This window comes from Lagopus leucura, unplaced genomic scaffold (assembly GCF_019238085.1).
Source record: "Lagopus leucura isolate 7727_CA_CO unplaced genomic scaffold, USGS_WTPT01 Super-Scaffold_73, whole genome shotgun sequence".
In the NCBI taxonomy this organism is placed as follows: Eukaryota; Metazoa; Chordata; class Aves; order Galliformes; family Phasianidae; genus Lagopus; species Lagopus leucura.
In genome coordinates, this window is record NW_024962252.1 from 13,427,317 (window position 1) to 13,451,217 (window position 23,901).

Consider the following 23,901-nt stretch of genomic DNA (forward strand, 5'->3'; position numbering starts at 1 on the left):
GAATCCTTCCCTAAGCACTGGCCTATGGTCATGCTTGAAATTTCATAAACGTAAGAAGCCAAGTCATGGTTTATACCTTACTTTGCACCTGGAGTGGAACCTGTGGCTTTATTTGCTGGAGCGGTCTGGTCCTTCCAAAGCAGAAACTTCCCCTTCCATGGGGAAATTCCCAACAGTCCTGGCACATATCACAGCTGCTGCTGCACTGAGTGACTCAAAGTGCATTGCCAGTACTGATAGATATTTCGCTGGCACAGATCCATTTTTCACAGAAACTGTGTTTTTGTTAAAACTATCTTTAAGGAATTGTTAAAACTACCATTAAGCGCTGCCTATTTACTACATGAAAACCCAAATTTTCTGAAATATTCATAAATTTGTGCACTGCTGTTTAAGGAGAAGTGACATATGACTCCTAAAATATGGCTTTTTAGAGCTTCTGATGTCTCAGATAAACGTTGTTCATAACTTTCCATTTTTTTTAAATTCTGTATTCAAAGCAAAGTACAGTTCTTTTCTTCTACTTCCTTTACCTTCCCACAATGATAGCTAATCAATGTATTTGATGTATAACATGAAGACTAACATAGCCTTGTAGCAAAAGCATTTGAAGGTACTCAGTATGGTGTTAGGGTCCCAGTCCTCTAAACGGGGAGATGTGTTGCAAGAATAGCATTTCTGGAGCTTTATGCAGGTGCTCTGAATCCCTTACTAATCTTGCACTGAACAGAGGACATTTTGATCTTTGGTAAAAAGATAAAAGGTCTTTTGAAGCCTAGCACTTGATGAAGAACAGATAACAAATAACAGATTTTGTTATCTCTATGAGATGTTTTTTGTTACTTTGGTTTATGCTTTAGCTCTGTTTCTTGTTTCTGATGACCTATGCATTCTGTTTGAGTAAAGTTCAGTGTTAATAGTCGGGAGGATTGATGATGTTTAAATACAGCAAAAATACTTAAAATTTCAGGTAGCAGAACTGCAGACATTCTCTGCTTGTGTCAAAGCATTTACTACAGCAGATCTATGATGCTTTACAGAGAGAGATTTTTGACCCTGGGGAATGGATTTATGAATCATGTACAAAATACTGTCTTTAGTGTCCTAATTGATTCCATCTGTAGTTTTACATCCTTTCCTTTTTTCTTCCTCTTTCCTTTGTAGTCAGAGCTACCTTCAAACTGCAAGTGACGTGCCTGGGGGTCACAACCTGGATCCCTCTGCAAACTACAATTCCCCAAAGTTTCGCTCAAGGAATCAGAGCTATATGAGAGCAGTGAGCACGCTCAGTCAGGCCAGCTGTGTTAGTCAGGTGGGAAATTCTTGTTGTAACTTTTCTTCTAGGTTAATCACAGATGCAAGAGTTGCTGGTAGTGGATGGTTATAGTTGATTTTTGTTTGTTTGAAGTAATATCAGACTGAGGATATGGATTGTCAAAGTAATTTGGTTCTAAAGAATACTACCCTTGTTCGTAATTTCAACAAAAATATTCAGTACTAGAAGCAAAAGGACACAGTAACACACAACAACATTTTCCATTTTTTTTTTCAGAAAAAAAACCAACAAATACTTATATTTTCAGTTTCAGTGCACATTAAATACTTAAGAAGATGCAGACGACATAAAAGGCACACTCCTATAAAACTTATCCTCTGAAAATACCACTCTGATTTCAATAAATGTAGGTTGCCAGATTAAAATATTGATTAAAATAATTATGCTCCAAAGGAGCAGTGATTCATCTTTTAATTCAATCCCTTCATTCTTCTTGGGTCAAAGAAAAAGTCTCATCAATTATTCTACATACGGGAAAGGTGACATTTTTCCATTCTGCTGTTTTTAGATTTGTTATTTAGTACTAACTCATGATGAAGTGAGATCTGAATCAGGCCTGAACTGCAAACAGTCTTATAAAGTATGTGGATATTCTGTTTAACAGAGTATTTTACATACAATTTCCAATGTTCCTCACGTTCTTTGGTTCTGACATTTCTTCCCTGTGCTGCTTCATGAGAGTAGGACCCTGCCCTCCTCTCAGATACGTATTTTACTTTTCTTTGAGCATTTCATGGTGCACCTAAGGGTATAGTAGCTAATTATGTGCAATGCTTATGTTAAGAAAATATATATCTTTTAAAGCAATTTTTGAACTCATTCACATTCAATTTGTATTGCATGACTATTCAGGCCTGGATTCAGCTCATCTTACTTGAGGCTTTTAACTGAGGCAACAACTAGATCTTCCTCTGAACTTAATGGAGTGAAAGAGTTTCTTCCAGGACAGTGCACACCCTAAGTGGGCTGAGAGCCCTCTGGAAGTGCTTGTCATTCTCCAGACTGTAGAGCACTGGGAGGTATTAGCTGCCTGACTAATGCCCTTCAGTCAAGTTCCTCAATTTATGTGAGATAAATCTAACTATAATCTCGTATAGCACATACCGGCACTAGAAACTGTCAGTCAGTCATTCTCCAAACCCTTTTTCTTTTCATAGCTCCCTTGTGGAATCTGTCTCATCATTTTCATGCCTTGGTTTTCATTGCCCTGCTTTGCTTATTTTCTATGTTTATTAAACTCTATTTTTGAAAAAAAAAAAAAAAAAAAAAAATGCATTCAAAGCAAAGGGCTGTTGTCTGTCACTAAGGTAATGCTGTAACATAGAACTACACTAATGTCTTCTGCCTTTTTGACCATCTCTGTGTATAGAAGTGTTCACTGAACTGTAACAACTAGCTGGTTTCAGTAGAGGTTCAAATCTTTCATTCCAATACAATGCACATCACCTGGTAAGATGTCCACAACAGGTTTAATTTGCAGTTAGACAAATTAACCAAGTCATGCTTGATATGATTCTTTCTTTTCCAGTTTTCAATAACCCACATAATTTTGTGCCAAAAATGTACTTTCTAACTTGCTCTCTGTTTCCAGATTAGTAATAAAAGCATTTAGTAAGTACTACATGAAGTAATTGCCTTAAAACAAAAAGTTTTGAACCTTTGCCTCCTTCTGTTCCTTTTCTATGACACCATCACCTTGTTGTCCCATCTACATAATAGCAGTTTGTATCATTTGTGATATTTCTAATGTCCTTTTTCATGAGATTTTTTTTCTTTTTTTTTGTCACTTTTGACCAAGGATGCAATCAAGTAAGATGCTGGATTCCATAGTTTACATTTGTAATTTAAGTTTAAAATGTTTAATTTTTCCAGTCAGTGACCTTAGCATGAAGGAAGTGTTTAGGACTTACTGAGTTTATGGACTACATTACCACAAATTTCCTGATGAATGATGTATGCAAAATATTTCAGTGTAAGATTTTTTTTCAATCTTTTAGAGATTGCATTAGACTACTTAACTTTATTAGAAACAAATTTTATGAAGGGTAATGTAATTCCTTTCAGAGAAGATTTAGTAGCCGAAATGTCTTACATGAAATTAAAATATCAGTTATTAATTATCATCAGAAGTTCTGTATGAAATTTCCATTTACTTAATCAAAATCCTAGAACATTTGAAACATTTGCACTCACTGTTTCCATAATGAATTATGTGCTAGGAACAGTAATAATGAAAAATGCACTTGTCACCCACACAGAAGAAGTAATATCAACTAGATGTGCTGTTAACTGACGCTACTAATTTTACCTTGTCTTAATACTGATTCTGATTTCTAGCACTCCCTTTAAAAAATTATTTTCAGGGAGACACATCAGGAGGCATGTCTGTCGAGTGTTTAGCTTTTCATCTGGTTTTGATAAAAATTGGGAATTATTCACATACAGTTAGAGCCGGTCTGGACTGACTTTATAGAACTTGTTTAAAGGATCTATGTAGTGTTTAGACACTCATCTCCACAACTCAATACAATTTCTTACAACCCCCAGGGTAGCCTTCCTACAACCTATTAATCATGAAAGCTACCTAAAACTGTTCAATTTTGTATCACACCCAACCTACTGGGGCTTGCTGGCTTCTATCTATGCCCTGTGAGGATCTGGAGGGTGAGGTGGAGACCTTCCCAAGGTCCAGGCTGGTAGGTGGTGTCCATGGCACTTCTGGTGCGCTCTGATATGGGTTCCTCCACAAGCATTATGATGGAACTGTCAGACTTAAAATTACACTTCTAAAGGAAAGATGATAGCACTCATGGCTGCATCTCATTTTTACACAGTGGTCAAATGGCTAACCAGTAACTAAGAAATGAGAGTTTATTTTAGGGCCCTACTTACGTGAGTCTGGTCCAAGCATTGCTTTCTTATCTGGCCGCTTTTCACACTGTTTTGAAGAATATATATTATTTCACATGCTTTGGGCACAAGTAGATGCAATATTTCTCTGAACTCGCAGAACTTCAAGTATGAGATACGTCTGTTCATAATGAGAGGAAGAAAACAGCCTGTGCAGCAGGTCTACATGATGCATAACTTTGCTGATAGGTGCTCAGGCAATCCACCCTCACTTTTTGAGAACTAATATTAGTGTAGCTAATTTCTGTTCCCCAGTGCTGACAGAAACACAGAACTACAAGGTTTGGATGGGACGCCTAGAGATGATCTAGTCCAACTCCCACAAACATGGATTTCTGTCAGTCCATTGTGATCTTAGACTTGTTGGTTTCCATTGAAAACATGTATTATAGTTTTTTGAATAGCCAAAAGATACTAAACATAAAATTAATTGTATGGCATGTGTGATGTGCTTACTATATACATATAAACAGCTGATGTAAGTTATGAAAAAATGTAAATGTGATCAGAAGGGATTACTAAATTTTAACTATTTGCTAAAACAGTTCTTCATCAATGTACAGGTGTCCATTTGAGATGTTGAGGCCGTGATGATCACAAAAAAGCAAGTCAAAAATCAAATGCATTGTTGTTGTTTATTCAGATGAGTGAAGCAGAGGTTAATGGGCAATTTGAATCGGTGTGTGAATCAGTGTTTAGTGAAGTTGAAGCTCAGGCAATGGATGCCCTTGACCTCCCTGGATGTTTCCGAACAAGAAGCCACAGTTACTTGCGTGCCATTCAGGCAGGCTATTCCCAAGATGATGAATGTATACCTGCGATGGCATCTTCCAACATCACCTCAACTATCAGGTCAACCACAGGTAAGCAAATCTACATTGTCCCTTCCACTCTCCTGCATGTAAAAATATTTAGTCTTTCGTAAAAGGATATGTGAAAATATACTCTTTCGTAAGAGGATATTTGACACTGGAAATAACTTCCCTGTGTAGTGATGTCTGATACCAGCATTCTTTTTTACAAAAATTGTGCTATTGCAGCTTGGAATAAGCTCCTTCTGGGGAGGTTCCTGTGTGCATTATTCATTGGAGATGAATTTCAGCACAGATATAATTTGACCTCTATTTCATTTATTTTCCAAGTACAAATACAAAATTGTATGTACAAAAACATCATTTGTGTATTGTTATATAACAATAAATATAAGGGAGATCAATAAGGATCTTAATTTAGGTCCTTATAGTACCAAAAGAAAAGTAGTACCAAAAGAAAAATAGAAGCAAGATATTAAATATTTGGTCTAACTGACTTAGATGCAATTAACATTACTTTAGAAAAAGGCATAACCAGTTGTATCAATAGACTGAATTGTAAACATAACGTCTTCAGTAACCATTAGCATTTGTTGTTGTATTATTCATTTTTAGAATCTTTAATATTCTTGTTGAAACTTTCTTTTATCTTATTTGTTACTTAGCAAAAAGGATGGCTGTATTCATTTTAGAATATCAGTATTTAACACAGGCAGACAAATGTTGGCACAGAAAGAAGGAAAATTACTAAAAAATTTATAACAAATAATTATAATACATATTCTTTGCTAAGGGATTCCAAATTCACTTTTGTGCTTCCAAATAAGTTAGTGACAGTTCCTAAACATGATACTGACCTTGCAACACACCGTTAAATTGCAGTACAGGCTGCTCATCTGTGGAAGGTGAGAACATAGCTCAAAATGTGTCATGTAGAAATACTTTGGAAATTATTTGCTTGACACACGTTACATAACAGATTGCTAGGAGGAAGTAAACTAAGGTTGAATAACAGAAATCTGTATTCCAGAAGTAGTATAAAATGTTATTTTATCTTCAATATAGCATTTTAATTTCTGTATATAACTTTGCATAAAATCAGGAGCTGTGACTTATAGTGATACCTCTAGGGACGTTTCTGTCCCTTGTTTAATAGAAATGCTATCATGATACATGATATAAAAGGAGACTTCACTGCTACCCCAGAGACTAATGTTTCATCTTTGTCTTACGGTGATGTGTGATCATTTTATGAAGAAACCTTCTATGACAAAGGGCAGAACTAAATACTTATTTTGATATCTGACTGTAGTTGCCGAGTCGGAATATTTTCAGAATTATTTTGGTTATCAAGATAATTGGTTTTTACCTGAGCTGTCCTGAATATATACGCCAGATAAGCCTAAAATTCTCAGCTGAAAAGAAATTGTTCTCTCAGGAGTAACAAAGCTGAATAATAGAATATGTTTGGGAAAATAACTAGATTAGGCAATAAACATGTTTTCATCCTGGAGTTTTCATACTTATGAAAAATGTTTAACATTGATTAGCAGTCTGCTGGCTAAATAACGAGGTATTGAAATCTATAACTTTCATTTCACTCATGGCTTTGTCTCATTTTGGGAATGACTTATCAGATGGATTTTCTTGCCCAAATATTTAATCTTTCTTATTTGTTGTGGTGAAGTGATATTGACATTGAGAAGAAAAAAGATCTCAAAAATAATGATGATTTGAGATGCATAGCCCTGCCAAAACTCTTTTGAAGCCTATGAACTGTATACAGTTCTGAGTGTGGTTCTGTATTCAAATTATTATTTCTGCGCCACTGTCCTCAGCTTTCATGGTGAATAAATATTTGAGTTACAAATATTTATCTGATCTAAAAGAAGAGGAAGGATTATGTGACTCACTTTAATTGCAATTTTCAGTTGTCAAATAAGTTCTTGTTTATAAAACCCTGGGGTAAACTCTTCCATATTTCTCTCTTCAGCCCTTGCCACATCAGAGGGAGATGCTTCATTTCCTATTATTACTGTAGTTCAAAAAATCTCTTATTTCTCCACTCCTCTCTGAAAACTGTAAAAAAAGCAGTTGCCTGAAATATGAAAATGGCATTAGCAGATATTTAATGTTTATACGAGCTTCATTCAAATAAATGTCAAAAAGGTCAAAGTTTCGCATCGGCTTTCAATTCCAATTCAGCTTTTGAATTCTTAGGAAAATTACATTGCATTAATTCCCTTTTAGCTTCTGATGTTACAGACTCTTCTTGGCAAAAAAACTAAAGCAATTCCTTAGCAAATTGACAGGCAGTGCAATTTAATTATTCCTTGAAATTTTAGTGATATAGGTCATGGCCGCCTCTTATCGATGTTGTAAAGCAATCAAATCATAACACTCAGGCATAGCGAAAAATTAATTCATGTAACTAAAAATGTAAATCTAAAATAAAAATAATAACATTTGATCTATGAGCTCAATTATAAACCTATGGAATCTATATTTACAGCATGCATTTTCTGAAAATTTTCCTAGATGTTTGAACAGCTTCCAGAAGGTGGAATGGTTGCAGCTGTAATGAATATTATGTGGGGTGTTATTAGTGGGCTCTGTTAAGAACGTTTGCTAATAGATGGAAAAAGAATTACCAATAGCTCTTCTTAAGTGTGTACAACTTTCCAGAGAAAATCAGATGGCTCATTGGTAGAATCAAATGCTGAGTACGTAACTTTTCTGCAGACCCACGTAGTTTAGTTGTGTATGGAACTCTAAATGAGAGTGTGACAAGGCATAGGGCACTCACTACCTACACCAGGTGTAAATGAACCAGACAAGTGACAGTGCAGTGGGGCAGCCAGTGCTGGAAGCATGCTGGAAGCTGGAAGCGGGCTGTGTGACCCCTGCAGAGGCTTATCATATTTCTTTGTGATTAGAGCATTTCTGTCCATCCTGTCTCATTTTGTAAAGAGATAATGAACTTGATAAAAAATACTTCATGTTAGAAGCCCCAAATGACAGTATCTTTTCAGTCTCTGAACTGAATCCAGTCACAGCTGTCATATGCACAGCTGAGAAAATACAGCTCCAGCTGCTGCTGCCTCCCACCTCATCCCTCCATCACAGACAACATCTAATTTCCTGAATGGGAGGCCATAAAGTGCAGGAGTCATCCTGACTACTACTGCCTTACATATTGCTCTTGCAAGACGTGCTTCACTTTTCAGGAGTGCATGAAATCTGAATTGCTTTTCTAGATAGTACCAGCTCAGTTCCCTGCTGCATTGGTATATCTGGATGGTCATATGTCATTTTTAAGGCTCCTTACTGGTAATGCCTGACTGGTGCAGCAGAGTGCTGTGGGGAAGTGCACAAGTGACCTGTAGGACCATGGGATGTGGTTTAAGGGACATAGCATAGTGAGGAAATATTGGTGGTGGGTAGTTGGACAGGATGACTGTGGAAATCTTTTCCATTCTTGGTGATTCCAAGACCACAGCAGTATTGCCAGCTTGGTACATAAGTGAGTGTTAGCCATGTAGTCCTGTTGAGAATAAGAGCCTGCTAGCAGGAAGCAGTGCCACAGGGCACTTTATCCCACTTTAGCAGTACCCATCGCACTGAAAAGTAATTCACATAGCATTGTACAACACTGGATTGTTGTAGGACATCATGGCTAACAAGGAGATGTGGAAAATCTTAACTATTCTCTCTTTCCACTTCATCTGAGAAGATCATCTCATTTTTGTTACATGACCTACATGCAGAGATAGTCCTGTAAATGACATACTCTGTGTGTTATAGAATATTTCTGAATGTTTGCTCCATTTTTCCTGTTGATTTTGTTTGGTTTTGCCATGAATTCAGAAATACTGAGTTGGAAAAACACTGGAGCTACCAATTTGGATCTTCTGTAGTGAAAAAGCACATGTTGAAATCCCAGTCACAGGAGCAATTTCAGAGAGTAAATTGGAATTCACACCTCTGGCCATTCAGATGGATGTCCTCAGCTCCAGACTGTGGAGGACATACTAAGTCTCTCCTGATAGAGGTTTTATATATAGTGTAAAGCACTTTCATCTTCATTCAGAGAGACGCTGCATCTCTAGCTCACTTCTCAGGAAGCCCATCTCCCAGGTGGGATATCTGCTCAGTGAGTATTGCTTTCATAGACAATGTGAGATGGCTTCAAAAGAAGACTCTATACATATTGTATATGCAGGAATTGAAGTGCTGCAGTCAGTTAGGAAGTCTCACCCTAAGTGACCAGCACAATCCACTTCAATGATTTGCCTCATTTTTCACAAAAACGTAGCATTAGAAAAACTTTTCTGACTATTTGTACATGCACTCCCTCTCAACTAATTCGTGCTATTAAACCAAAGCTTTCTGAAGAGATGGCACTTTTGGGCATTTCACTGTTCTCAGCCAGTAGGACTCTGCTTGGCAATGAGTAAATGTAAGAGAATTCCACATTTACTGAACTATTGAGCAGTAATTCCAAAACCCAATTAATTCAAACAAGGTCACATTGCATGAGGGAGTTTTCAATTACAACTCATAGCATTGCTTAGAATGCCTGAGGAATTGCAGGTTTCTTTTCTCCTGGCTTAAAGCTATTTTCAGCTTCCCATTTTTGAAATAAGAGACTTCGCAGGGTGAATTTTTATAGTGCCTGTTTGATATTGAGCCACAAAATGCTCATTGTCATTGAAGTGATTGCATAGTCACGTACCTACAAGCATGAGGCATGAGAATGTGATAATTCTTTTAGAGGTTATATTGTTTCATAGCACTGTTGTTCCTATAGACCCCAAAAGGATGATTCTCTGGTTGCTATCTTAACACCAACGACAGTACTTATAATTGTTTGGTTTTATTTCTCAAAGACATGAGGATAATGAATGCAGGCAAAACCTGAATTTGTGGAGCTACTATATATGGCGCTACTGCTGAGAGTCCAGCAAAGGGACTCTCTTTCCTGTGAGGAAAGGCTGAGAAAGCTGGGACTGTTCAGCCTGGAGTAGAAGAGGTTCAGGGGGGATCTTAAATGCGTTGACAAGTGTCTGAAGGTAGAGTGTAAAGAGGATGCAGCCAGTCTCTTTTCAGTAGTGCCTGGTGACAGGACAAGAAACAGTGGACATACAAATTGAAACACAGGAGGCTCCATTTGACTGTCAGGAAAGACTTTTGTCTGAAAATAACCAATTGCTGGGACAGGTTGCCCAGTAGACTGTGATGTCTCCCTTCCCAGGGATCTTCAAAAACTGGCTGGATGTAGTTTTGGGCATCCTGCTCTGGGAGTCTCTGCTTGAGCAGACATTGGGCCAGATGGATCCAAAGATCTTGGCCAACCTCAGCCAGCCTGGGATTCTATGGCATACTGCTTTTGACGGGGCAGTAATAACTTATTGCAGTGCTGCTGTAGACATCATACTCAATCCTCAATTGCACTCAATTCAGCTGCACTCTTCAGTTCCTACTAATAAATTCATGTGTTGTTGTTTTTTTGTTGTTTTTTTTTTTTAATTTTCTCAAGAATTAGATACTTCATTCAGGTGACTGCTTAGATCTTCTTAACCTACTGCACTGTCTGGGAGAACCTAGCCAAATGGGGAAAAACGTGCATGCGTTATCATGTCCACAATTTCTGCTTTCTCTATGTTGAGAACAGAAATAAATGCCAAGACTTAGGGATTGGAAAGGCATCCTTTGCTAAGTGATAGCTTGCATTGGTGTCCACAAAAGGTATATCTAAAACTACCCCAAACTGTAATTCCAAAAAAGATATAGAAGGCTGTTTTCTCAATTATAATCTGCTTGTTGACTTTAATTACTGTTGGGGCCCGATGGAATTATCTGGCACTCGAATTCTCTGCAGGAAATATACCATATATCTGTGGGAGCACTTGAGGATTCTGACTTAATGCTTTGATGCTGTGCCAACTTGTGCGCCTATACTGTGAGAATAAATCTTATACTAACAAAGAATGAGCCCAGTTGTACACTTGCATATGCACACATCATTTTCATTGCTCTGGGTGTATCTAGGAGAATAATTAGTCTTTAATTCTCTTAAATATATTGGAGTTCTGATGCTATGCTGGCACTGCTTTTAATAGCAGCACTACATTGTGAATGTGGCCTATGGAGCCACTGAGATGAAGGTGACACAAGGTCTTTGGTTTGAGAAGTTCAACAGCTTGCATAGCCAAGAAGCCACTGCAACTCTTCTTAACTATGGGATTTCCTGAGACTGGAGAAAGGCTGTGGTTAATCAGGGCTGTCTGGCCTCTTCGGGCTGATGGGGCATGAAAACAGTTAGAGAAGTGGCCAGCAGCTTTTTATAGTTCTTATTCTCCTTGGTACAGATCTGCAGAAGCAAAGATAAAAAATGAGGTCCCTGTCTGGCGTTTATGGTTAGTTTAAAAAATGTGTAGTGACTGCTTTTCCCTTGCTCCTGCTGTTCTGCTATTGACATAATTCCTCCATAACCTATTAGATTTGCTAGACAGCTGGTTCTTCCTTTATTAAAAGGACACCCATGTCCCCTTTCTTGGCAGAATTTGGCTTCAAAGCTGTTCTGTGGGATGAGTTTTAAAAGAGTTTTCTCAGCTTCATTTTCTGAATGAGATTACAAGAGGAGAAAAAAAAACACATAGGAGTAGAAAAGAAGCAAAAAAATATCATGCAAGGAAGGTGATTCGCTTCTCAGATTTTTGAAGCCTTTCTGATGTGATAGAAGCTAGCAGTGGCAGAGGTAAAGCTCAGCCCTTCTATTTAGCTTGATACTGGCAGGAGGTTTTGTCCTGCGTGCTTCTGCAGCTGGGGGAAGCCTGCAGAATGGGTGAGCCTTCACCAGCTAAAATATTCATGCTGCTTCCTTTCACTTTCAGTAAAAGGAAAGGCAGGACCCTTCTCCTGGCAGCAATTCTCCTGCATACCTCAGTGAATGAAAAAAGACACCTCTAAGGAGTCTTCTCAGAAGCTTGACATATATTCACTCCTGAGTTTTAATAGATGCCTGTATGTCAGGAGCCATAATGTTGATGTGCACTGGAAATAAACTGTTTTCTGTGCTGGCTGTAGAGAGGTCATTTTCAGTTCTGACAACTGAATTTTTACTAGCTGCATGTAATATTTCATCCATCAGAGGTTTTGGTCCATTAGTTAATTTAATTAAGCATAACTGTCTGGAATTTGACCAGACTGCTTGCTGACAGAATGGCCCTCAGCTTTGTTATGTTTTCAGTACAACACGGATGCGAGCTCTGTTCTAGCTTCCTCACAGTACATGCAGTCTTTCAAAAATCATAGTGCAGCCACCAGAGAATTCCTCTCCTGTGGGTCCTAGTGAAGATACAAGGACCTTTAAAGGCTGTGTGCAAAGTATAAGTAGAATCCAATTATGGCAGAGCAGGTCTTGTTCCCATAGGGTCCCACTTCTAGCATGTCCATTCACGAGTAATGCTATTTCCAAAAATGTATTTTCAGTCCCTTATAGAAGCAAGTTTGGTTGCTTTCACTACTTTTCTGTCTCATGGTGAGGGTGTTCTGATAAATTCTCACTATGAGGGATATTACTCCTAACTTGCAAAATTGCCTTTTCCAGGAAAATAGAATCCTAAGGGGCAGGTGCCTCCCAAATTCAGACAGTCATGATGGCAGAAGCCAAGCAAGTTATTTGCTATTTAAATAATGCTATATCTATATTTGAGTGGAGTGATACAGAATTAAAAGAGAAAAATTCTCCGGTAATCTGTTTTTACTTCCAACAAAATCTCTATTTTGTTCATATGAAAATCTACCCGGGATGCTTGCACACTTCTGTTAACCCTTCAGAAACTCCCATCTTCTATTTTGATCTCTCTGAAATGGAATTTGATCAAAGCTTGTATAGAATTCTCCATTTCTGTGCATGGAATTTTGTTCAAACTTGGATCTACCCTGGAAGAGTGATTTGTAAACTTGGTATTTGATAGCATTACTTAAGGATCACTGAAAATGAAGTCACTAAAACTGGTGACATTCCTAGAGCATAAGCACAGGAACTTGCCTTTGACCAGACAATTTAGCTGAATGTTGGAGGATTTGGCTCTAGATCAAGTAATTTAAATGTAGATGCATTAATGCAAATTAGTTGTCTGAGTTCCCATGGCAGTAAATTCAGTTTCATTTCAAAGATAATGGGTGGTACCATTTGAGATACCCACATAGGACCTACGATAGAATTGCTTTTTCCTGGACAAGTAGGTACATGCTTGGCAGAAAGGCCTGGGACATCTAAAAAAATATCAGATACCTATGTTTAGGTGAGTTTGGCTAAGAAGGAATACAGTCAAAGTACCCCTACCTACACAGAGGTGTCTTACACTTACCTAATACCACTTACCAAAAAGCTCCGTACTTCTGGTACACTGTAAATGAAGTATTAAAGCATGTGGAAGGGGCAAAGTGTAGTGTCAGTATGTAGCCCATTAAAACATATGCACTGGAAACTACAGTTTAGACAAACTCCAGAGCCCTCTCAGAAGCTCACTGTAGATCCTTAAAGGCAAATAGAGGACATCCAGAAAGGTCTGGGGAAAAGATTGAGTTTAAAGCGAGTAACCTATCACTTGGCTTTTAGAGTCTGTGAATGCAATATCAAGGGCATATCAATGAGTCATCACTTTTTATATGCATTTCTTTTTTCTTATATTAAATACAAATGAACCTTTTGGGATTGTTCTGTGTCCAGAAAAAAAATAAAATAAAATAAAATTAAAAAAAAAAAAAATTCCACTCTTAGTCTCTTTCCCTCAATAAAAAAAAACCATAAAATTTCAGTTATAAAAATTCATCCCACCTAATACATATATCTAAAATGTAGCTGTCAAAGGCAGACGCATTAATGTCCTATTATAGTCAATGAAATGTGATTTATCCCCTTTAAGATTGGTATCTCTTATGAGATAAGTTGTCCTCTGGATGTTCCTATTTCTCCCTGTCGCCTATAAAAATAGTCTGCAATGATGGCATAGTATGGCTAGCTAACTTTCAGACACCTCAGGTAAAAGTAAGACCTATTTACATTGCCTCACTGGGTAAAACTAAAGATTAATCGTGATCCCATTGAAAACAAGAATAACTGACTTATGGAGAGCCACGCTCTGGCTTGCAGAGTTGAGAGCTCAAAACCCAGCAACAGTATTTGCTGCACCTAAATACAGAACCAGCATCCTGCAAGTAGCTTTTTGAGTATTTTTTTCCATACTGGTCCCAGCTCCATCTGTAAATCGGGTAAAATGATTTCTTGATTTGACAGTTGCCTGTATTGTTGCCAGTCTCAAAAGTGAGCTGTGGGACTGTGTCCAGACTTGCAGATCTCTGTGGATTAAAATAATCATTTAAAGTCGTTCATTTATCCTTAATTACAATATGATGTAATCATTTAAATTCTTTAACGCAGGACCATTATCATAACACACTGTTGTAATTATTCTACAGTGCAACACTTCCTTAAGGTTAACTGAGCAAATTGTTTTTCTTGTATTACTCAGTTTGGAATTCCTTACTGAAAGCTAATGAAAGTAAGCACAGAGCTACTGTAAGAATGGGAATAAAATATACAAACAATATACCAACAAAACCAGTGATAAGCCTACCTAATACATCCGTGAGTGCATTTCAAGAGGCTGCTGGAAATTATTTGACTTGAGTGATAAGGGTTCATGGGAGGTCAAGTAAAGAGACTTTTTTAAAGTATAGAATGGCAGCAATATTGGTTTGATTCTGTCCTACTGAAAAACATTTACAAAATGTTTATTGCTTTCAATGTGAAACAGTAACCCAGTAACAGCAGCTTTTAGTTTTTGGAGCTCTTTTCTCTCATTGTGTCTCACTGTTTTCGCAAAGTGCCATGCAGTCGTATTTCTGAAAAGCCTTACATGCATTCTGTAAAGTAAATAGAGTACAGTTCAAGTGAATTTTTCCTTCCTGCAACTGAAAATCTGAGATTATGCTTTTTAATGCAACTTCAGTATTTTGGAAGCGCATAGGAACTGTTTAGAAGAGCAAAACAGCTGTCAGCACTTTGCCATCTACAGGATGCTGGTTAGGCTATAATTTCTCACTAATTAACTGATCTAAAATAGAACCTTTTGTAACTAGTCCATCAGCAATTCATGAGGTTTGTGTTGCCCACATCTCTTTTAACACTGGCAAAGCCTTACAGTTTCTGACCTTGATGTCTTGTTTGATTTGCATTTCTGTTTTGAAACTAACATTAATTACACTGTCAAAACAGATTTTATCGTTTATGTAACATGGGCTTCCTACAGACTTAAGTTTCCTCAATATGGAGATAATGACTTATGCACTGAATGGCTTGATTACAGTAATTCCTTTTATACTGTTCTCCGCCAAGTTCTAACTGGGAGATTGCAGATTGTTTTCAGACTCCAGCTTTTTCCAAATTTAGTGGTCACATTTCCACTTAATTGTTGCTTTCAAATAGATGTACAGAACTTAAGCCTAAAAGGATCTACTATGATTATTGAGTCTAACCTAATGTACACACAGAGTTATAGAGACATCTCATCCAGAAATTTTTGTAATTTTGGTACCCTGGTAAATTCTAATTGGGGTTTTGTGTCAATTTCATTTTTTTGCAGTGCTGTATAGGTTCTATTTTGCAGAGACAAATACTGCTCAAAAACAGCATTTTGAATGAGATTCGTATGATAGCAGTGTCTCTGTGACGTGTCATCTTGAAAAGCACATTAAAAAAAAAGTCATATCTTAGAAGCTCAAATCTTGCCTCATCAACAATACGTTATCATCAAGGACCAGATCCCAAGTTTGTGTGAATTGGTCTGATTTCACTGACTTCAGCACGGCTAAACAGCGTGGTCTAGCTTAGTGTCTAAAACTGCAATCAATTCTATGGATTTAAATTCTATGGAAATACAGAGGGTTTGTTTTTAATACTTTCATGGAGCTTCAAAGTGACCTTGGGCCAAACTACTACTAGCTGCCATGCAGTAGCAAGGAGCAAGGAAATCAGACTTGGCCAGACCCTTGGTGTAGGCCAATTCCATGCAACCTTGCTTCAGGAGCTCACAGGGGAGCAGATGAGAAGAAGCTCCCACCTTTCCAATAAATGCAGGTACCAGAAGAGAAGAGGCATTATGTCCCAGTGTGTAGCAGAATCCTGCCAGCACGTTGATGGGTACAGAACAGTTGGCTGGAGTGTATCTCACCCAGTTAGGCATTTCAGAATTAGAGCCCTGATCTGAGCTGGTTGTCCTTTCTTCCATTATGACTGATTTAAAAAAAAAAAAAAAAAAAAAAAAAAAAAAAGCTGGCATAGGGTGAGTCATTTCCTGGTTAAAAGTAATAGTAAAACATCTAGTAAGTAGCAAGTAGAATTGTTCCCAGAACAGAGATCAGGCAGCTAACTTGCTCTGTCTTTTAAATGGCTAATGTGAGCTGAGATGGATTCCACTATGAGGTTCTCAAATACTGACTGTGTTTTGAAGATATGATAAAACCAATTGCTACTATAAAATCCCACTTAAAAAATTGACACAGGATAAATGCAGTGCTTTGCTCCCATGGACTATGACAACATGAGACCATCGTTATTGAGACATGATAGCAAAAGACCATGATAACTTAACATATGAATTTAATGTCTGAAAAATATCCAGGTTTACCTAAACATAGTACACATAAAATGATCCATCAGGGATAAGAAGTTAGGTAGTTGGCACCTGGACAATGCTTTCAGTTTAGGCATGTATCTTAAATAAATTGCAGCCTATCATATAAACTGTGCTGATAAAACTCATCTGGGTGTAAGTAGTCTGTCCAAGAAAGTATCTCATAAAAATATTATTGTAGATTTTTCAGCTGTTTCTCACTGTTTAATCTGAAAAAGCAAGAAACAGATTCTTTACAGGTATCCAAGTATAAAAATATTCTTTCTCCATTTGGAAGTGGAGATAGCTGGCTCCTATATTGAATAGGATTTATTGTGGAGGGCAGAACAGGAAAAGAGGACAAGTGGGAAGATTCAGTAACAACTAAAGGAACCATCTGATTTTGTTTGAGAGATATTAACCACAGAGTAGATTGAAATTATCAATTTATTTTAAAACAAAATTATCTCTTGAATTTCAAGCACAGTATGACATTGGTAAGTTTTAATGACTCTTTTTACAAAGCTTGAATCTCCTTACAGTTCAGAAAACTACTCTCATAACCTTGCAAATGGAGAGACTCTTGAACATGAAAAGCCCTCAGAAGTGGCAGGATCATTCACTAGCAAAGAGACAAGCAGAAGTGTGCATCTTCCCAGGGAGCAGCAAAGAGAAAAGCTGGAGGATTGTACAAGAATGGGATGTGTCTTCCTTAACTGCCCTACGCCTACATGCAGCCATTGTTTCAATTTAAGTGTTAAGTGACTGTCTGAGTACTATTTTGGAGGACTGGCATTTATGTTCAGACAGCATTGCATGGTAATGGAGCAAAACATTTCTTTCTGTGTAGAGCCTGAGCACATCTCGCTCTGATATTAAAAGATAAAGCAAGTCCAAATCAAAGATGTATATCTTATAAGTGACCAGCAATGGCACATATCTGAAATAGCTGGTAATTTACATTAACCTTTGCCTTTTATTCCTGCTGATCACTTTTTCTTAAAATTAAGGAGCCAGAAGCCACACATGCCAAAACTAAGCATTTCTAAATCATCTCATTTTGAGTGAACTTTAAAGGAAGAAACCCCTTTCTAGCACTTCAGAGTTTAGATTTAGGAAAAGCCAGATGTGCTTTGTAAAAATTATACTGCCATGCTTGACACCACATTCTTTTAATTGTGTTTCTCATTGGAGACCAGTATATAGCAGGAATTGACCGTAGTCACATATAAAGTCACACATATGTTGAGTGCATCTCAACATCCTTTCTTTTCAGTTGGTACACGTGTTCTTAATCTTGACTTGCATGGATCAGTGGAAAAAACATCAAAGTGTTCATTCTCTTACTGAGAAATGAATTTGTTCTGTGGATAAGGGAACACCTTCTCTGAGAAGTCCTTTTTGATTTCTTAATGATCTTGAAATGTTCATCATTCTTGGAGAAGTAACTGTTACACAACCACAAGTATCTTTATATTTTAGGATTAGACCAGAGGTCTGTGAGGGCACGTAATGAAGAGACTTCAGGGCATTTTAAGAAAAGCCATGATAGCTGGGATTGTGAAAACCTTTTGCTAGAACAATGTTTAGAGTAGCCGAAAGGCTATCTGACAGCTGAGTAATCCTTTCGTACATGGTTAGATTTAGTTGCAGGCTTTCATTACAAGAAAGACTCTCTTTTTTTTCCCTTCTGAAATGATTTCAGGGCTAGCAATCACCTTCTCTGTGTGAAGGAGGAGACCTAGCATCAGCTTGGGATCCCCCATGGCATTCCCCTTGGAGAGGCCCAGGCTGCCTGCAGCAGTGTGCCCTGGGGAGCTCTGCCTCCAGGACAGCTCCATGCTCCTTGCAGAGCAATTATCCTCCTTCTGAATAAACCTTCTTACAAAACAGAAAATCCAGTTTACTCCTGCTGTGTGTCACAAGGGACAACTGTTCCTTTTAATTGATGGTGCTTTCATGTAAATTCATCATCCAGTTAACTTTGTGATCTCAGCCTAAATAATGTTATTTTGACTAAGTGCTTAGTGGTTATATTGATTTGTGACAACCCCTCAGGTGATTATATCTGGTAAATGGACCAACAGCGGTGATTTATTAAAAGTCTGCCTTTCAAAAGGTGTTCTGAATGTCACCTACAGCCACTGATATTTCATCAGACACGTCAAGTCTCTACTTCTGCCTTTTGTCTCAGAATCTCTACGGATAATCTGAAGTTATATCTGAACTGAATGATTTTAGTCATTTTATTTCTAATACAAGCTGTGTTTGCACTGAAATATGGACTGAGAAACTGACTTATTTCTATGGCTGTAGCAACACCAGCCTAACACAGCTTTAGTCAAATGCAGGGCAGATTCAGCAGGATACCCAACAGCAGGTGTATCAACTAAATGAAAACTTCAAGTTAATTAAGAATTATCAGGAAATTGGTTTTCATCTTCATTTTTTTTTTTTTGGCCCTCTATTCTGTGCAACAGCACAGAACCATTTTCTTTCCTCTCCATTTGTCTAGCAGTGTACATGAAGGAAAATCCAGTGGAGCTGATTGCACCTCTTTATATTGAGGTCAAGCAAGTGCCTGAACAGTTAGTGCTTTGGTTCAAATGGGAGTCTCAAATATCCTTACAGTTAGAATTAGAAAAATGTTTTTGACCATTTTTGTCATTATTGTTGACAATTATTAGCTAACAGATGGAGACAGACTGTATCTTCTGATCTCCAAAAATAATTTTTCCTGCTTTATTAAACAAGGCAAAAAAAATAAATTCTGCTTTCTATATTAAGACAGCCTTTGAATACAACAGGAAGGAAAATTCAATTTCTTTCTCATAACTCCTTCTGTGTTATGTTTAAATGTTAAAAAGATACGTTTTGTTCTGTCTACTCGTTTTATCTTTGCATTTCAGAGCAGCTGCAGATATTACAAATTGATTAACAGTGTAGCAGAATGGTGCTTTCCTTTTCCTGAGCCTCATTCCTTAGCATTGGTAAAAAATCAGCAGGGCCCACCAAGCCTCCTTGGTGAAAATAGTGATAAAAAGTAACAAAATCAGCAATCTCAGGTCAGGTTCTGTGGGCCACAGAAACAACAGGTTATCCAGGAGTGATATTTTCCAGGACTGATGTATGTCAAAATACAAAGCTCTGCTTAAGCTGATGTCCACAACTGAAATCAGTCTAAAGTCATAGAGAGGCATTCTGCCCTCCTGCTTCCCCATTCTCATGCTGTATTTCCTCCTGAGCTGTTGTGCTGTCCCTGACTCCCAGTTTGTCTTTCTGTGACTGGAGACAAGCATCCTTCTCCATCTTCATCATTCCACTTTGGTTTCCTGCCTCAGTTCCCCAGATGGACTTAGGCACTGCGCTCAGTGCTGGGGTGGACACTGTGGTGTTTGTAGGCTGGCAGACCAAAACATCAAGCAGGCTTCATGTGCTTACTTCCAAATAATAACCACTAAGGCCAATAAAATTTGCAAAGTTGCAAATCATGCAAAGCTGACAGGAGCTCCTCTCCCTCAGTATAAGAAAGGGATGAGTGATGGAAAGGAATTTCCTTTCCTATTAGGAAAAGGTATCATTTGTTTTTTTTTTAATGTATAGTATATGGTGCTTATGACTGCCAGAAGCAGATCCAAAAAGACGCTACAGGATAACGGAAACACTCACTGATGTAATAATTAATCATAAATTAAAAAAAAATAAAAATAAAAATTGAAAGTGACATAAAATTTCATGTTTCAGACCATTAGACAATTATTTATTAGAGGCATAAGAACAGGCATTACCAGTAACCTATGGAGTAGTAGACAACTTATCTCCTATAGTCCTCTCCTAATTTATTAGTTATTCCTTAAGCCAGTGACACATACCCAGTTTATCTAAGACCAGTCTTGATCACATTACTCATCTAAGTTATCTCATTTACTTCTATGGAATCACTTGAGTGATTGAAACAAATAGAATTTGGTGTTAAGATTTGCCTTGCAAATTCATGCCTCCATCCCCTTACCTGATTTTGTTAGTTTCCAATTAGGCCCAGATTTCTGTGACTCTGAAACTGTTGTTCCAGATATGAACTCGTTAACTGTGCAGAGATGGATTTTTTTATTCCCTTCTCAATATTTGATCTCAATGAAGAAATTAAAATTAGAAATTAATCAGATTTCTTTCTGCCATATTTAACAGCGAATATGTATGCAGTTTCTTCACAGATTTTCAGACTTTCAAATAGTTTTCTTTTTAAAAAATGTAAACAAAAGTTAAGTAGCTATGAAGGGTTGCCACACAATTTTAACATTTTTCACATTGATGTTAATTAGACAAAAGAGAGATAAGCAGCAGGGATACATTTCCTTGTGATGTTTCAGTATCACATTCACCATATGTTTCATTATTCTGCTCTTCTTTTGGATGAAGACAGTTGGTAAAAAACTAGTAAACTAGTTATAACATTGACAATTTGTCTTATGCTATAGATAAAAATAAATTCTATTTCAGGATTTCCCTGAACCCATTTCATCCCTTTTTCTGTTTCTAACAGTTCAGCAAGCAGTTCAGCATTCTGAATACTTGCATCTACATTTGCAGGGGGAAGGGAGGGAACAGTATTACAGCAACTCACTTAGTGGAAACATTTCTTAGAGGCATTGCTTATGCTCATAAGACACTGTTTTAATTTCTCGACTTTACAGCCTCTCCCTTCTTTCATGAACTTTCTGTATTCCCTAAAGTGGCTGGAAAAATATTGTTTTTTTCTTTTTTCTTAACTGCTGGTTACAAAACTGACAGGAGATAAGATTTGCGATAGGACAATAAAACTGCACTTCAAAAACACACACCATCCCTGAAACTGAAGAGCTTGCTCTCACTGGTAGAGCAATTTAGCTCAGAGCAAGACTCTCTTTAAATCTCTACCAGAATTGAGCTGCATCAGTAGTAATTCCATACGTGCTTCAAATGAAGATTTTCACTTCTTAGTTCTCCCTCGCTCTCTTTTATTTATGATCACCATTTTATTTATTATTATCAAGAATCAAAATTTCAGAGCGTCTTTCTCTAGGCTCAGTTTTTCACATGCTTGCTTGGTGATTCAGGCTCAGCAGTCCCAGGTACTAGCAAATTCCTAAAGCTGCTTCTTCTCTCTAGAGAGCTGAAGTGTAGCCTCCTGTTCCAGCACAACTGGAAAGGTGCTGCTTCTGACTTCACTGCTCATCAGCTCATGTCTGTATAGCAGGAACATTTTTAGGATCCCTGTTGGACTCAATTAACCCAAATCCAAGGTTAACTAAGTAATCCTCGCAACATCCAGTGCATTTAATGACACCTGAAAAAGGCAAACCTTTTTGGTAAATCATTCTTTATATTGATCTCTGTGTATGTGCTACTTCAGCTTTTTTTATATAGGGAAAGGTAATAATTTTCTTTCCTGTAATTATATGGGATGTGAACTGGGCTTGATTTTCCTGTGCAGGAATGTGGGGAAAAAAAAGCATATTACAATGCAATTTTGTACCAGTCACTAATTTTATGAATGCTATGATTGTATGTGCTTTGCAGTAAAAATGCTTTTATCACAGAAATTCTTATACTAGTACAAACACAGTATAGTGGGCTTAGGCAATAAGATACCATAAGGCTTTGAGCAACCTGGTCTAGTGGGATGTGTCCTTGCCTATAGCAGGGGGGTTGGAACTAGATAGTCTTAAAGGACCCTTCCAACCCAAACCATTTTATGATTCTGTGATAAAATAACTATGTGATATTAATCACTATCTATCTCTATGAAATTTAAAAGATTTTGTAAGAAGGCAATATTGGCTGAATCCTGCATCCTGTATAGCTCCCTTGAATACATATAATGTATTCAATGTATGGGCCCTTCTACTTCAAGATAGGATCCACACGAAAGTGGTTTTAGACCTGCTCTGCTCATCACGCTAAAATTCTTAGTTCTGCTCATTTGCATCCAGTTCTCTCAGTGTTTCAGGCCAATTTTTATATCTGCATTTCCATATTCTCTGCATTTGAATCTATCTTTCTTCAATGTACATTCTAAGGATTTAAGGCTTGCTGCAGGATTGCGAATAGAATATCACTGCTTTGGGTATTATTTATATTTATTTGTTGTACAAGTATCTGGTAGCTTTTCAGATATTATGAAAATGTTTACATGCCTGAATTTTCTTCAAATCTTGAATATTTTTAAAAGACAGGCTTCTTGTCCAACAAGCCAGTACTACTGGAAGTACTTATAGATGAGTAAGTGTGGCATGAGGTAGAAGTTTCTGCTCTGTTCCACTGCCTTGCCATTACTTTCTTAATGGATTGTATCAATAACGGGGACACAGTTCAGACTGAGAGTAGAAAAAAACCTCTCCCTTTATTTTTCTCATCAGTTTTATCCATTGGTGAGCCACCCCGACAGCACCACAGGTCCCTACCCGACCCAACCTTGAGGGTCAGACAGATACACACATCCTCACTCCCTTTCATCTTCTCTGTAATGGGAGTCCCGTTGCCACCTGTTTGAAATGAAATGTTGCTATGGATACATGTTTGACTAAACAGTGAGGTTTACCAGGAGCACTATGTTGCACTGTCTTCAGTAGAATAGCCTTAGTGTTATGGTGAAAATGTTGTGAATTTTCCATCTGGTTAATCTTGATTTCTTCTCCCCCCATCCATCTCCCCTCTCCCCCTTTTTTTTTTCCTTTTGTTCTTTCCATAGCTGTAACTTACACAAGTTACAAAAAAACCCCACCACCGGTACCCCCACGTACCACATCCAAGCCACTGATCTCAGTGACGGCCCAGAGCAGCACAGAGTCCACCCAGGATGCATACCATGACAGCCGGGCCCAGCGGATGTCCCCGTGGCCCCAGGATGGGCGAGGGATGTACAACTCCACAGACAGCTTGGACAGCAACAAGGCCATGAACCTCGCCTTGGAGACTGCAGCTGCCCAGCGCCACATGTCGGAGAGCGCCTCCATCCGAACCAGCGACAAGGCCATCCTGGTGACTAAGGCAGAGGAGTTCCTCAAGAGCCGGCGTTCCTCCATAGGGATTCAGGTAGCCTATCATTAATATCTGTTCGGTGATGAATTGCTTGCCTTCTTCCTCTAAGTAGCATAGAATGAGTCATTCAGCTTCACCG

The 23,901-nt window shown here is 37.9% G+C and overlaps 1 protein-coding gene across 1 annotated transcript in view; it reads left to right on the forward strand.

Moving 5' to 3' along the window:
* Positions 1-23,901, forward strand: part of DLGAP2 (DLG associated protein 2) — an 85,828-nt gene that overhangs the window by 32,775 nt on the left and 29,152 nt on the right. Inside the window, exons 3-5 of the mRNA XM_042888188.1 lie at positions 1,165-1,312; positions 4,890-5,109; positions 23,473-23,816. Of these exons, the coding sequence (XP_042744122.1) occupies positions 1,165-1,312; positions 4,890-5,109; positions 23,473-23,816 (712 nt within the window). The remainder of the gene's footprint in view (positions 1-1,164; positions 1,313-4,889; positions 5,110-23,472; positions 23,817-23,901) is intronic.